Source organism: Ixodes scapularis, unplaced genomic scaffold (genome assembly GCF_016920785.2).
Source record: "Ixodes scapularis isolate PalLabHiFi unplaced genomic scaffold, ASM1692078v2 PGA_scaffold9__187_contigs__length_104089568, whole genome shotgun sequence".
NCBI classification, from domain to species: domain Eukaryota; kingdom Metazoa; phylum Arthropoda; class Arachnida; order Ixodida; family Ixodidae; genus Ixodes; species Ixodes scapularis.
In genome coordinates this window covers 87878274-87893152 of record NW_024609884.1, presented here as the reverse complement: position 1 = coordinate 87893152, position 14879 = coordinate 87878274, and the positions used below count along the sequence as shown (strand labels likewise).

Here is a 14879-nt window from a genome sequence, read left to right as displayed (position 1 = left end):
TGGGTAGACGCCAAGCTAGCTGCCTTTGTCTCTGCTCACTCTTTGAACTCGTTCCAACACTCAGTGCTGGCGTCTGGCTTTCAGCGTTTGAACGCATACAAACAGTGAGTAGAGATGAAAGCAGCTAGCTTTGCATCTACCCCCTAATCATTCCAGTCAGAGCTCGGCTCCTTAGACACTCTCTCCTTTCCTCCTCTCCCTCAGTTTCTACCCGCATTACTGGACTCATACCCGCAGGATTTTTCAGATTAATTAACACAAATTGAATTGCTAACCGCCTACAATCATAAAAGTATATTGCATTTTGATGCCTGTAGTTAACTATTGGAGACTCCAGCAAAATCAACACCGTGTAGCAGCAATGCCGAGAAACTCTGAGAGAAGGTCGTTTCGCCTTTGTCGTCTGCTTTTGCTGCTTGGTCCTCGTAGGCAGCGTAGCTTTGTATGCTTGTTTATGAACTAAATAATCGTGGTTCATTGGTGCCACACCAAAATAAGGGATGAACAAACACATGAAAACATATTAGTGATGTGCAGTTTCTCTCATCCTTGAGTTGAAAAACAACACCATCACACAAGAGGTGTTCCTGTACTAAACTTGTAGTGAGACCCATGGAGTGGAGTAGATTTATTCATATAATAATAATTTCTGTAAAAGTCACCTCGGCAATAGAAGAAAAAAAAACGACATAAATAAATGCTTAGAAACTGTGTTTTTTTTATTTGTTAATCATAAAAGTTATAAAAACCCTATGCCTGTAGGCATATGGGGTATCTCTTTTCTGCTTGTCCGTCATTTTTTTTAGTGCTTTTAACCCCTAAACATGTAGAACATCAGCCAATTCAGCCAATCAGCAGGTTGCTACTTTCTCTAAACGGAGTTCTGAAGTGATTCGATAAATTGGTGTCGCTAGAACGGCATCGCTAATCCACCAAATGAACACTGCTATTCGCTGAAGTGTCCTTCGTTCGCTAAGACGTCGTTCGATCAAGTCAGTGCCTCACAGGTCGTACCCAACTCAACGTTAATCACGGCACATGGTAGTGGGCTAATACTTCAAGATTTATACTTTCTACCATTTTGACGAAGTGAATAAAAAAGTACCTGTAAAAAGTAACTTAGTTACCGTATTTTCCGGTGTATAAGTCGTGTTTTTTTTTTTTGTTTTTTTTTTCTAACTTTTTGCTTGGTGCGTCTTATACAACAATGCGACTTATATGCATTTTTTCTTTTAAATTCATGGTGTGACGCCAATTATTTTATGCGCGGCGCGCCATCTTTTGTAGAGCATTGTAACTATGTAGCCATAGGTGTTGCTTCCCCCTCCAGGGACACTGCTGTTGCCGCACTCTTCTACACTTTTCATAACTGACTCGGAAAGCGAGAAAAATTATGGTTTCCCTGAATCGGCTCAGTGTGGATAGGGGAGATAGTGAGGATACAGCATTTAGAGCAGGTTATCGACGTTGCCTAATTCAGCCATGGTTCCGTATTCTTTTACTACAGTCCAGTAACACTGAAAGATAAGTGGGCTGGTATACATGCATTGCAGAATATTTTCTTGCATCTTTCTTAGTTTCTGTTTGATGAGCTGTTTTTTTCTGCCATGCTCGAACGGTGTTGCTTCATCTAGAAGGAAGGATTCTGCCTAGCTGATCTTTTAGAAGTACCGAAAAGAAAAGTTTGTCAAGGTTTATCTTTCTGCCAGCGCATCAATGCTCGCGTTGTCTCCGGGACTTGGCCTAGGCTAGGCTTAGTGCTCCAAAGCTTGGTTCACAAGTGTCTAGCTCGTTGAACTTTCGTTTGCTCGAATAAAGCCGACTACCCTCTCATTCTGCGTGCTTTACGTCCTTTTGCTGCGAAACACTCGACTGCCCGCCCACCCTTAGACAGCGCTGTGCTATGGGCATTTCTCGCGAGTCGAAACGCCAAAGTTGCACGTCAAGCCGATTGCGCGAAACTCCGATTTCAGAATACCGATGCGCGTAAACTAGAAAAACTCAGCACGTTAAACATGCAAAGAGGTGCGACTTATATACCAACTTTTCCACGAAAACGACGACTCAGTGTACAGATGTGCACCTTATACAAGGGTGTGACTTATAGTCCGGAAAATGTGGTACAAGTTACTGGAAAATGTACCTAAGATACAGATACCGAGAAATGAAAGTACCTAGGTTTGTACCTCAGGTACAACAAAAGTACCTAGTTACCGAGTGCGATTTACTTGTACCTAGGTACTTTACAACCCTGGTTATGTGGAATGCAGCCGGAATGGTAATACAAGAGGGCAAGTCTAGATAGTTTTCTTTTCTCCACGAGAAGAGCAATACGAAGTCTTCATTTTGCTGATTGTGCCTGTCTAGCCTTTGAGAATGAAGCGAGTGTTTTTTTTTTTTTTTTTTTTAACTGATTCTAGTGTTTCTATTAGATTATACTGATGAGGGTTCTATTTTACAGATGCATATTCTAGCGGACGGCGGTGTAAGCTAAGAGTTTTGTTTCCCAATTGGCCATGTGCAGTGCTCGTCCTGTGAAGTCAACACCTTGGTTTGCCTTTGCGGTTATGTAATTGATATGTGCTTCCCAAGAGATGTTTGATGTGAAATGATCCCCAAAATACTTGTACGTGTGGACATGTTCAGTAGGCACATCAGAGAGGGAGTAGTTAAGTGTGACTTCACTAAAATAATAGCTCTAGGACGACGGAAAGAACGAGAAGACACTATTTTTGCGCTATTTTTTAGTGATGTTTACCCAACTAGCCCACCAGATGGCTTATTGTTAATATTCAGGAATTTTGTTTTGGAAATATTTGTCTGCATCTGCCACTTTCTACATCAATTTTCTATACCAATCAAGTCATTTTGAAGTTGAGTGCATTCATTAATACTGGCCATTTTTCTATATACCATCATCATCATACAAACGAATGGTGGACTGGATATTAGTTGGCAAGTCATAATTATACAAATCAAAAAGTAGCAGGTCCTTTCAGTAATCCTGACTTCATTATCTGATGAGATGAGAATTTCTGCTTGTAGTAAATAGTTTGTGTAAGGTTGAAGAGAAATTTGAAATCCACTATTACAGAAGGTTCTATTTGGAAAGCTTATAATTTATGGAGTCGGTGATGCGGTACTTCATTAAATGTCTTTTGAAAGTCTATGAAAATTGCATGGGTTTCCGCTCCACAGTAAAGGTTGCAGTGTGAATCGGTGACATTAAAAAAGTTGAGCTTTATAGGAATAAAGCCACCAAAAACTGTGCTAGTGAACGAAAAGGCAGTCGTAAACAGACAGGTGATTATTGATATTTGAAAAATCACATGTTCCATTAGCCTGTCGTTCATGACTTTAGCTTCATTGAAATGTTATCAGGGCCAGGATTCGAGTTCGTTGGAAGGTTTTCACTCAGCTTTTGAATTTCATTTGCAGACATTGAGATTGGAATCATTATTGAGACAATGATGTATCCAGGTGGATGACTAGACAAGGGAAAGGTGTCCTCTGAAAACATCTCGCTAAAAAAATTCCTAAATTGCTTGCACCCCCCAGCAGCACCATGCTCACCGACATGTTCGAAACTGTGTTTCTAGAATGATCATGGGAGTCCGTCTTGATAACCAAAACTGCACCATTGCTTCAAAGAAATAATAAAAGTTGCGACCTTGTGCAGTCATTTATTTTCTGTGTAAGAAAGTTTGAAAAGCATGTAGAAGAGTTGGTTTAGTTAGTACAATTTTATAATTGCCAATAAGAAAAGAAGGCGTTTCTGCTTATAAATGAGTGCACACAGTTTGTTAAATTAACTCTGTGTGGTTATATGTTATAAAAAAGCACGTGCATTCAGATTCCTGCAGAATGTACAGGATGCGCTTGAAGACAAGGAAAAAAGGAGGGGAACTGGGGTTCTATGTAACATGGGGTGACCAAGCGAGACCGGGACATCGCCGCCTTCTGCAGTAGACCTATTGCTCTATTACCCAAGCATCAAGGAGAATGCCGGGATTGGTGTTCCACGCGCCGCACATGCTGGTCTCAGCAGTAGTAACTTTTCTAAAGCAAATACCTAAAACAAAGGGCATCTGGCACGCGCATTCGTCAACCCTTTATTTTGGTTATTTACTTCGAATCTTTTATACGGGGAAGGCCTGCGCGTGTGGCGCGTGGCCTTCCCCGTATAAACAAAGAAGGCCACGCGCCTTCCCCGCGTGAAGACAGAGGGACGGGACAACACAAAGATGTGTTGTCCCGTCCTCTGTCTTTACGTATATAACTTTTTCTAAACCTACATCATTACCAACGCGCTCACTAACAAGTGAAAATGGTGAACAGATGTTTTTCACGGTGTCCTACTTAACGTAGCTAAATTTCGCTCGTCTACCGCGCTGATCACGTCCTCGTCTTACCTTCCAGACGATGTTGTCCAGTGTATTGCCCCTCACTGGACGCCATATTTGAGGGCGTTGTATAAAGCGCATGCTCAGAACGAGCTCACGTTAATAGGCTTCTAAAACCGGCAATTTTGATGGTGTGAAATGCACATTGCAAAATAACTGTGGAAACTCGCCGTCAGCACGTGCCCTGCTGTCGCGCACAGAGCTATGTCTATGAAGAGTTAAGGCCTGTTCACACATACAGCGGAGCGCTAAGTTTTCGCTACGTGAGCGCTCCAAGGAGTGCTCATGTGGCGCTTCTGGCGCGTGACTTCGTTCTAATATAGCGCGTGATTAGCGCTTTAGTAGCGCCTTGTTACCGCTTCTTGTACCGCGGTGCTGCGGATTAGCGCGTGCACTGCGGTTCCGGTTCCTGTGGTTGGGTGTGCATCAACAGTACCATGGCAGACATGTAGGACGCTGAAATAGAAACGCAATAAATGCTCTTACATACGCAATTAGTGCATTTGTGTGTGGACGACTTAACGCCCAGAAGAGCCTTCTGGGTGCGCGAAATTTTTTCGCCACCGAGATACCAACGGGTACATGCATGGCGAACCTTGTTCCCAGGCTGAAAGACGAGAGTTCTTTCGAAATTGATTATTTTTTGAACTGCGTGTCTTTGAAACCAGGGTCAGTCATGTCGAACAGAAATCGATGAGGTCGTACCCTATCAATCAGTCGCTCAAAGTCCATGACCGTGGATCATCAGCCCGACCGTTTGCTTGGAGAGCGGCTCTTTTACTTTCTCTTTCGCCACCAAAGGAAAAAAAAGCAACAACGGAATCGCCGTGCACGCGCTGTTCCACAGCAGCAAGCACGGCAGAAGGAGCGTGAGAGCGCTAACAGAGCGCTGCTGAAGCGCTAACCGAGTGCTACGTCACGCGCTAGGAAGCGCCACATGAGCGCTCTTTCGAGCGCTCACGTAGCGCTAACTTAGCGCTCCGCCGTATGTGTGAACCGGCCTTTAAAGGGATACTACAACGAAATTTTGGCGTTCATTTTTTGGTCTATATGTGTTCAAAAAAGCAGCATCACATCGAACATACAAATATCTTGTTAAAAAAGTCACGAAAAAGAATTTTAAAACGAATTAAACGATTAGCAAAGAGCACCTGGTGGATGTCGCTAACGCCTTGCTTGTAATGCCCGTCTAGGAACCTTGACAGCTAGTGACGGAGGTTGTCTCGTCTCCGGTCACAACGAGAGAAGAGGGGCAGGAGGAACTCCCCTCTTCCCGAGAATGCCTTTTGTGTGTCGCAGAAGTCGCTATTGTCCCCCTACAAGATTACAGAAGATTAACCCGTCACTCAAAATTCGTACAAAAGCAGCCGCTTCGGTGGCTGGAACTACTAGGCCATCCTCTCAACGTCAGCCTCGCCGTAGCTTTGCTCGTCCTGAGACGACCTACGTCACGATTGCGTCGGATGTCACGTGGTCTCCGCTGGGCCTTCTCCGAGCGCTTGCCAGAGTGGGCCGTTTATAACGAAAAATACAGCCACCAAGCTAAAAATACAAATGTGCGATTGTCATTTACGGATATTGTGGATCATATTCAACCTATTTGTGAACACGACGGGAATATTTCAAATTTCGTTGAAGCATCCCTTTAAGGGGAAACTCCTGGCACCCCTCTTTACTTTAGCAGAGCGAACGCTAAAGCCGGCGACCTCTTCCGGCTTTTCTTCTCCTAATGTGGAAATATGTGGGGAGGAACCTGAACTCTTGTGCACCGAGCGTAGCTGGTCAAGGTCTTCGTTCTGACTGATGAATGGTGTCTTGCAGCATGGAGTGCCAATACGTGGCCACACAGCGGGGCGGCATTGCCTTGCTGTATGAAGGGCACCGGTACAACAAGGTGCGGGACGGCAAGGAGGGCACGGTGTACTGGCGATGTGCTCGGGACCGCCAGTGTCCCGGCCGGGCGGTCACGGTCTACAGCCGCATCAAGAAGGCCAACAACAAGCACAACCACCCTCCGGACGCCTGGCGGAACAAGGTGGACCAGGTGGTGTCGGACTTGAAACTGCGCGCCCAGGACGACGCCACCACCCTGCCCACCCTGTTCACGGAGACGCTCAAGTACCTGGCCTCGAGCCACCAGGTGGCTGCCCTGGCCAGCGTCGTGCCCACCTTCCCCAGCTTCAAGAGTTGCAAGCCTCGCCACCAGCTTGTGCCCTCCCTGCTCCAGCTGAGAGACTTCCGTCCAGAAGACAATTGGCTCTATGCCAACAGTACGTGCCTGCTCTGTCCCCCCCTGCCTGGTCATTGTCTGGTCCTCGTGCCCTTCATGCTGGGCTTGCATGGCCCCTCTGTCGTCGAGCCGTGCGGACCTTGCATGCCCAATAAAAGCCCCTGTAGTCCATGGAGCATCATTGCCTTGGCTCTTTTGTTGTTGGTGGCCCTCAGTAGGTTCGAGTGCATGTGCCTGAGTCTAGAGCTGCAGAGAATCGAAGTGGGACATTGAGTTTGGGGCAGTTTGCAGGCAAGTTCATATAACCTAATTTTGTGTTTACTGACCTGTTTCCAAGAAAGGTGAGATCTTTTTATCAGCTGCAATCAAAGGTAATCGTTTACGTGCTATATATATTTTTATAATTTTAACTTCATGGTTCAAGAGAGGAAAAAAAAATAGCAAAGGGGCGTCGCTTTTCGTTTTTTCCCGCGCGTATATGCGCGTATAGCGTATACTAGCGCCACCTGGTTGAAACGGTTCAAAAGCTCCATTGCGCTCTCGCAGCGACGTGAAAAGCCGGTCGCACTTTAGTTGCTCTGGTCGTCGGTTTCGTAGGTTTGAACGCTTCGTTTTCCAACGGCAGCGACGGTAATTTGAAACTGTGGACGGTTTGTCACTTATTCGCTTTGCGCCTCAAATCTAGAATCGTTTCTGCCTGCCTCTTCGTGACCTCTTCGATCCCGAGGGCTGCAAGTGCGTTGGCATTGAGGACTACCGGAGCCGCGGTGTGCCCGCGACGTGACTTGCTTGGTGTGCGGCACTGGTAGTGGCGGTGCTCTAAAATAAAGGAGCGCCAAGACCCCTGGACCCCCTGAATAATTCCGTCGGCAGCCACCAACGGGGATTATTTTTAGACTAACCGTTGTGGTTGCTTGCCGCTTGCCCTCGGTGAATCGACAATTTGTCGTTACCGAGCGGGGCGATTTCAAACGAGCCGGACCGGGCGAGGCGACGACGCAGGTATCTATCGTCTCTTCGAAATCTCGTGGGCGCGCAAAGAGGTTCACACTTGCTCCGGCAGCTGTATTTCTTTTTGTGTGTACCATTTGCATGATTGTGGAAACCTCGTTGCGTACTGCCACAGAAAGCACTGCATTTGGTAGCCCGCCCCAAGTAAAGCGAGCGCGACGCTGCACGAATGAGCGCCGGTTTTTCTCCTGGAATTTCTTGAAATTGAAGGCTGTCGTTAAAACTAGTGTAGTGGAAAGTGCTCGTTCGGGACTTTTGTGGGGAAAGCGTCGATGTGTTCGCTCTAGCAGTGCCGCGCAGTGTACTTTGCTCTAGCTTCAGGATGAAATAGCGAATCATTTTGCATTGTTGTCCCTTATTTAATTTAAACTTGATTTGGCAACTACCTTGTCGGTAATGCCTGGGGAGCGTATGGTCTCGACCTTGGGCCAGCTGTATCAGCTACGGCATGGGCTTGCACGTGACGTCAGTTCGCCCCTCTTTCTGTTGGCCAGAAACGCCTCGTTAACGCAGCTACCCTCTCCCGCGCCCTTTCCCCCCTTGTCTGACCAAGTGACGTCAGTAGCTTCGTTCGATTTACCTGCGCCTCCTCCACCAGTGTAGGCCGGTGTACTTTGTATCTCAATACGCATGCTGGGAGTACACTTTCCTGCACCGGTGCAATAGGTGCAGGTAAATAGAACGAAGCTAGTGCAAACTATGTAACCCCCCAACCCCCCCCCCCATTTTTCTTCTGTTTATGAAAAATGGCATTTAGTTTCGTGTAATGTTCGAGGACACTATGTGGCATTTCAGAAGAGTATGCTCACACAGCTTTGATCAGCGCTCAAGTTGCACCCATAGCTTTGATTCCATTGTCACCTAAAGTTTCATTCAGTCCTCACCTCTGGTTGTTTCGATCTGGATGAACATTGTGCCGGCGTGCGGTCGTAACTTCCCCGCTGTCTAAACAAACGCGCAGTACAATTATGCAGGTCTCGCCAAGTATATACTTTGTTTCATACCTATTATGCAACGCTGTCAAAGTTACTGGCACAAGAGCGTGACTTCATGCATGGTTTGGTTTGCGTGAGAATGCGTGCAAATGATCTGCGAGATGAAGCCCCATGCTCGCGCTAGCAGCTTCGACAGTCTGAAACAGTATGGTGAACTGCCATCTCGTTTTGTTCCTAGATGTGACTTTAGCCTGTTTACCCCGAACACTAGGCAAAATATCCTCTATCTTTGTCCCACGATGGAGTAACCTAAAAACTCGGAGGTTTAAACCTTTTTCGCTGGCCCACGCTTGTCATTGCAAATTTTTATAAGCCCTCCAAACAGTTTGGGATGCCGAAGAAGAAAAAAAAATTGTGGACGACGTGTTAATGGTGTCCTGACTTTGGTGTTGTGCCTGTAAAAGCAACCTGGAATGTGCAAGGCCTTGGACTTTGAGGAGTTTGCATTTTGCGTGGTGTAGCCATCTAGGACGCCTGGTGGAGGAAGAGCATGTGGGCTTCTGTGTCAGGGAGCCGAGGTCAAGGCTGGCACGTCTTTTTGCAGCAGCAGATGAGCCCTCCACCTCGGAACCGTTAGACATGGCATTACGAAACACGGGCACCTTGCTCAAACGCCTGCGAGCGCTCATGAAAAACACGACTCATGTGAGCGAAACGATTCAGGCCTACATTGTTCCGTCTGGAGATGCCCACCAGGTGAGAGCCCATCTCGGCCGCCTGCCCACCCAGCCAACTTCACCCTCCCCATTTCTTTTTCCAGAGCGAATACATTGCGCCTTGTGATAAACGAAGAGCTTTTCTGACCGGATTTACAGGAAGCGCTGGTGGGTTGTGTTTGCTTTGCTCCAAGAATAATTTTGCCCATTTTCTGTGTGTCTCGCTCGTGTGTGTGACCTGGCATGGTGGTTGGGGTCCAGGTACTGCGATTGTGACCGAAGATCAGGCTGCGCTTTGGACCGACGGTCGATATTTCCTGCAGGCGGAACAACAGCTGGACTCAAATTGGATCCTCATGAAAGATGGTACTTTTATTAGACCTATACAAAGCTTGTCGTAAAGTCGTGCAACTCTAATTGTTTTTGGTGTGCTGCCTACTCTGCGAGTTTTATGAAGCACTCAATTTAGGGAAGGTAACATGCACTACATGGGCTCTTTCAGACATGTAGCACTTTGAGATTGGCCATGCTCTTAAATAAAATGATTTTGCTAGACTGGCTATGCCAGCGCTCTGACCTTTGCACCTTTTGTAAGGCAGCTGCTGTTCTTCATTTGTTGACTTGCAACGCCTCGTATTATGCTCGAGAAGCCGTGAAACTGTTTTCTTACGTTCCATTAGCACTGTTCAGAATTAATTCTAGGCGTTCGAACAGTATGAATTATGTATTTGTTTTTCTCTTCCAAACACAAACAATCACAAAAAAAAAAAAAATAATAATATTGTTAGAAAACGGAGTTGCACGTTTGTTTTTCTAGCTTGGCAACCAAAACAATGCGATCACACAGTCTGGCATATGGTTTTATATTGTTGATGCTCGTCATATTCACATACTGGGGTTGGCCATGTAGAGGGCATGCCTGTATGCTGCTTATTGGCAGAACTCCGATTTCCATCACTGCAGTGATTGCACATGAAACTTAGCCTGAATGCCCACCGCGACATTGATTCTACTCGAGCCAAAATGGAGCTCTGAAGCAGTGCTGGTGTTTAGTCTTTGAGTGGTATTTGGTTGGCACACCAGTGGAGCGATATCACGGCCATGTTGGCAGTCCTTATACAGGCGAAACGAAAAGGAGTGGACACCAGGCACGTAGCCAGGGGGGGGGGGGGGCCATGGGACCCCCCCCCCCCCTCTCCCGAAATCTTCCATTTTGCTGGGGCCTCCTCTCCCCCCTCCCCCTCATACAGCATTTTGTCATGGGCGCCCCCCCCCCCCCCCCCCCCCCCCCCCCCACCCACCCACCCACCTTCCCCGAAACAATCCTGGTACATGCCTGGAGGACACATCCAGCTTTTTGCCTTTGATAACACTTTGCCGCAAGTGCAGCACATGTTGGAGCTTCTAGCGTATTGCCTGTCTCCAACCGTATGTCTGCTTCTGTTCTGGAAATTAAAAGCAGCAAAGAGGCTTCTGGTCCGCTCATGTTGCATACAACTACGCTTGTGCTTCTGCGACACTTGTGGCATTATGCTTGTGTAGAGCATGTCAAATTCAAACATAATGTTAAAGAGCTGATTTCATTGTGGGGATTTGCTGAGCGTGTATTTGGAGCTATTTTAGAGAAAAACAAATTTATGTGCATGTAGAACTGGGACTTGGAGCAAATATTTTGCTCGGCTTAAAGTGTGCTGTGATCCTGGCTATTGCTCTGGGGAGGGATTGTCACTTGACCTTTGTCACATTTGTAGGCATCCCAGGCACACCATCCCAGGGCGATTGGCTCTGCAAGGCAAGTTCCATCTGTTTGTTCTACACTCCCACAGAGAGAAGGCACTCTGTGCTCACTGACACAAAGTTTCGACATTACTGGGTGTCTTTTTCTCCTTTACCTTATCAAGGGTTGGAAAGAGGTGTGACTGACTTTTGACTTAGTATAGTGTGCATGTGGGTAACATACCAATCTAAGCAGCTGCTGCAATTTATTCCAAGCAAACTTATTGCTATTTGGCCAGCTCTTCCCACTCCAAGTCTTGAGCGCATGCCTCGCAATAAGTTATTGTGTTATGCATTCTCAATGGAGTCGTGTGCAGTGGACAAAAGGGGATACTGTGCAGGCAGTTGGGCACAATGTGGGGAAGGGTGGTCACGAAGCAAGCAAACAACCTGGCTTTGGGTGCAGGTGCTGTCCAGCGGCAGCAGAGTAGGAGTGGATCCGTTCCTCATGCCCTACGGTAAGGGTGCCATCTGCGACAGGTGTGGCGTTACTGAGTGGCTCTTGTCTTACAGACGCCTGGAAGCAGCTCTGCAATCAGCTGGATGCGTCGGGACATTCCCTGGTCCCTGTATCGCAGAACCTCGTGGATCTGATCTGGGAAGAGCGGCCATCCCCACCCAGCCGCCCCCTCGACTCGCTCTCCATCATCTACACGGGCAAGTTCTGGCAGGACAAGATAGCGGACATCCGGCAAGACATGACCCAGAAGTCGGCCTCCGTGCTGGTCATCACAGCCCTTGACGAAATTGCATGTACGTGGGGGGGAGCGTGCATAAGCCCTGGCACATTGATCGTTCTGTACTGGCTGTGCCACTCCTGCCACATAGTTCATGTTCTGTTGGAGGGTTTGAAAAATGCTTTGGCTAGCTTTGGCACACAAGGTTTCCTTTACCTTCTTTGCTTGCTTCACTTTCACACCGTTATTCCAACAGGCTGTTTTCTATTTGTAAAAGTGCCCCGTTTGGCTGGGTCTAATGGAATCTTTTTATAAACAAAGCCACCTGAGCACTGTGTGTGCAGAGGTAATAATTGTTCTTAAAACTCTCATCTTTAGGTTTACCTATTTCTGTCCTTGGCTGGATAGCAGACTATCTTAACGGTCGCTCTTAAAAAGTAGTCATTAATGGATACAAAATCTTGCTTTGTTTCAGTAATGTCGGGTGTTCCCCAAGGATCGGTGCTTGGTCCGCTTCTGTTTTTAACCTATATAAATGATATTGGCTATAGAACTACTTCCAGGTTAAGATTATATGCAGATGATTGTGTGTTATACAGGGATATAAATAACCAGGACGATGCTGCCGCTTTACGAACTGATCTTGATCAAACACTCACATGGTGCAACAGATGGAAAATTAAACTGAATTTTGCGAAGTGTATCTGCTTTAGCAGAAAGCGTCTAAACATACAGACTAATTACTATCTAGATGCAAATCAGATTAGCTTGGCAAAGGATGTGAAGTACGTATTTGGGTGTTATTTTTTCATCTAACCTAATGTGGGCTAGTCATGTTAAATTTATAACAATGAAAGCAGGATGTGCACTTAACTTTATAAAGAGAAACTAACATGCGCCTCGTGACGTCAAAGAAATACTATACATTTCTAACGTATATTCCCTCTTAGAATATGCTGCTGTAGTATGGGATTCGAACACTAAAACCTTAATTAATAATCTTGAGGCAATTCAAAATCGCTCTGTCCGTTTTGTTACTAACTCTTATCATTTTGATATCAGAGTCACGGCATTAAAAAAATCATTGTCATGGGAGTTGCTCGAACTCCGCTGGAGGTTATCAAGGTACTCTTTTTTTAATAAAGTGATTCGTAAACGTACCGGCATTGATAGGAACATCTACCTAAAACCCCCTACTTTTACTTCCCAGAGATTTGACGACTCGAAAAAAAGAGGGGATTAGCATGCCGCTCATCTGTTTTTCAATTGTCGTTTTTCCCACGAACATTAAATCAGTGGAATAGACTCCCCGAAGCTGTGGTTTTGGCTTCGAATGAAACATTTGATTGTCTTTTAAGTCGTTACTTATACGAGAATGATCCATGACTAATGTATTATTTTGCATTGTGCTGATGTTAGCAGCTTATAGTAAATATGTGTATGTTGTGTTCAATTCTTTTTTTTTTTTTTTTGTGATTGTGCATTGTATTATTTGTAGCAGATGTCAGTATGTATACATATTTTTTGTATTTCCATTTGTGTATTTGACTACCCGTAAGAAGCGCGTAAGGGTGAAGTTTGTGACCCTTAGTGGTTGTAAATAGGGTGCACATGATGTTTCGATCATGATCATGCAGAAAGATGTCTGAAACGAATGCGCTGCTCAACTCTGTTTTGCTCGGAGAGAGTGTGACTGCTCGGACGACAGGTTGCCGGCGCTTGGCGTAAGCATTACGTCGATCGTTTTGCTGGTCGTACTCTTCCACCATGGTTTTGGATGACCGTAATTGAAACATCACATGCACCATATTTTCAGTCACCGAGAGTTACTTCAATGCACTTATCAACTTTGTTTCTCGCGACCACCGCCAGGGTAATATTTCCGGTTTTTGGTCGGCCACATTCGAATTTCTGAAGATGCCCTGGAACACGCCCAGCCCGCTTTCGGCCAATGGCACCTCCTCATTTGTCTCCTATACTTCCGAACGAATGGCCAAACTCTACATATACGGCTCTGGGTGTGTGACTAACTCGTGTGGAAATTTTTGTTTCAGGGCTGTTTAATCTAAGGGGCTCCGACATCGACTACAATCCAGTCTTCTTTGCCTATGCTGTGATCACCATGGATTCTGCCCAGTAAGATGGATTTACTACTTTGGAATTTGCTTGGTCATCTGTATTTCCTTGTCTTGTGCATGTGAGGATATCTAGATTTGTTTCCTCGCTTTTCAGCTTGTTCATTGACGAGAACAAGCTGAGTGCCACGCTTCAACGTCACCTCTCAGCCGACCGAAACGAGAAAAGCGTCGCAGTTGACATCCGACCCTACCGTGTGTTTAAGGACTTCCTCTCCCTGTTGATAAATCAGCAGTCGGGGAAAATTTGGGTCAGCAGTTGTTCGAGCTATGCAGTTGTCAGCCAAGTTCCCAAGGTATGTGGGAGCCTGGGAACATTGTGGCACGTCTCGTGACTCTTGCTGCCGACCCTTGCAGGAACGTCGAATCGAGTCTACAAATCCTGTGATGCTCAGGAAGGCAATTAAAAACGAAACGGAAATCGAATGCATGCGGCGTGCCCACGTGAGTGTTGGGGCTATGGTGTTGCTGTGGCAGGGGTGGCCCTTCTCAGGCCTTTCCGCTCGGTTTCAGATCAAAGATGCGGTGGCACTGTGTGAATTTTTTGTTTGGATGGAATCTCAAGTCCCGAAAGGGGAAGTGACAGAGATCACGGCTGCTGCCAAGCTGGAGCACTTCCGCAGGTGCGTCGGGTGCTTGCCCGCCAGGCATACTCTGACGCTATGATGGGATGCAGGGAGCAGGAAGACTACGTAGGACCAAGTTTCGAGACCATCTCGGCATCTGGCCCCAACGCGGCCATCATCCACTACCGTCCCGAGGAGGACTCGGACCGGCGAGTTACCACCGAGGAGGTCTACCTGTGCGACTCGGGTGGTCAATACAGGTGCGTGGCGGCTCTGACTGGTCTCCATTTTCCTCCACTGTTTTCCTTCTTTCAGAGACGGGACAACAGACGTAACCAGGACGTGGCACTTCGGCATGCCCAGCCAGTACGAGAAGGTGAGTCCTTGTTTTCTCTGCCGTCGTGACAGCCCAGTCTCGAGTGGGACGCTA

At 46.6% G+C, this 14879-nt stretch overlaps 1 protein-coding gene across 6 annotated transcripts in view; it reads left to right on the top strand.

The window, feature by feature from the left end:
- LOC8051735 (xaa-Pro aminopeptidase 1) overlaps positions 1-14879 on the top strand; it is a 28814-nt gene that overhangs the window by 7259 nt on the left and 6676 nt on the right. Inside the window, exons 2-14 of one of the 6 annotated variants that reach the window (XM_040499044.2) lie at positions 6225-6673; positions 9184-9335; positions 9400-9463; positions 9557-9661; positions 11047-11087; positions 11478-11529; positions 11585-11824; positions 13803-13884; positions 13981-14179; positions 14241-14327; positions 14397-14506; positions 14560-14709; positions 14765-14825. In XM_040499044.2, coding sequence (XP_040354978.1) covers positions 6226-6673; positions 9184-9335; positions 9400-9463; positions 9557-9661; positions 11047-11087; positions 11478-11529; positions 11585-11824; positions 13803-13884; positions 13981-14179; positions 14241-14327; positions 14397-14506; positions 14560-14709; positions 14765-14825 — 1791 coding nt within the window. In that variant the 5' untranslated portion in view covers position 6225. Of the gene's footprint in view, positions 1-6224; positions 6674-7155; positions 7636-7683; positions 7711-9183; positions 9336-9399; positions 9464-9556; positions 9662-11046; positions 11088-11477; positions 11530-11584; positions 11825-13802; positions 13885-13980; positions 14180-14240; positions 14507-14559; positions 14710-14764; positions 14826-14879 lie in introns of those variants that run through there. The other 5 variants (XM_029994738.3, XM_040499043.2, XM_029994736.4 and 2 more) reach the window with 5 other exon arrangements.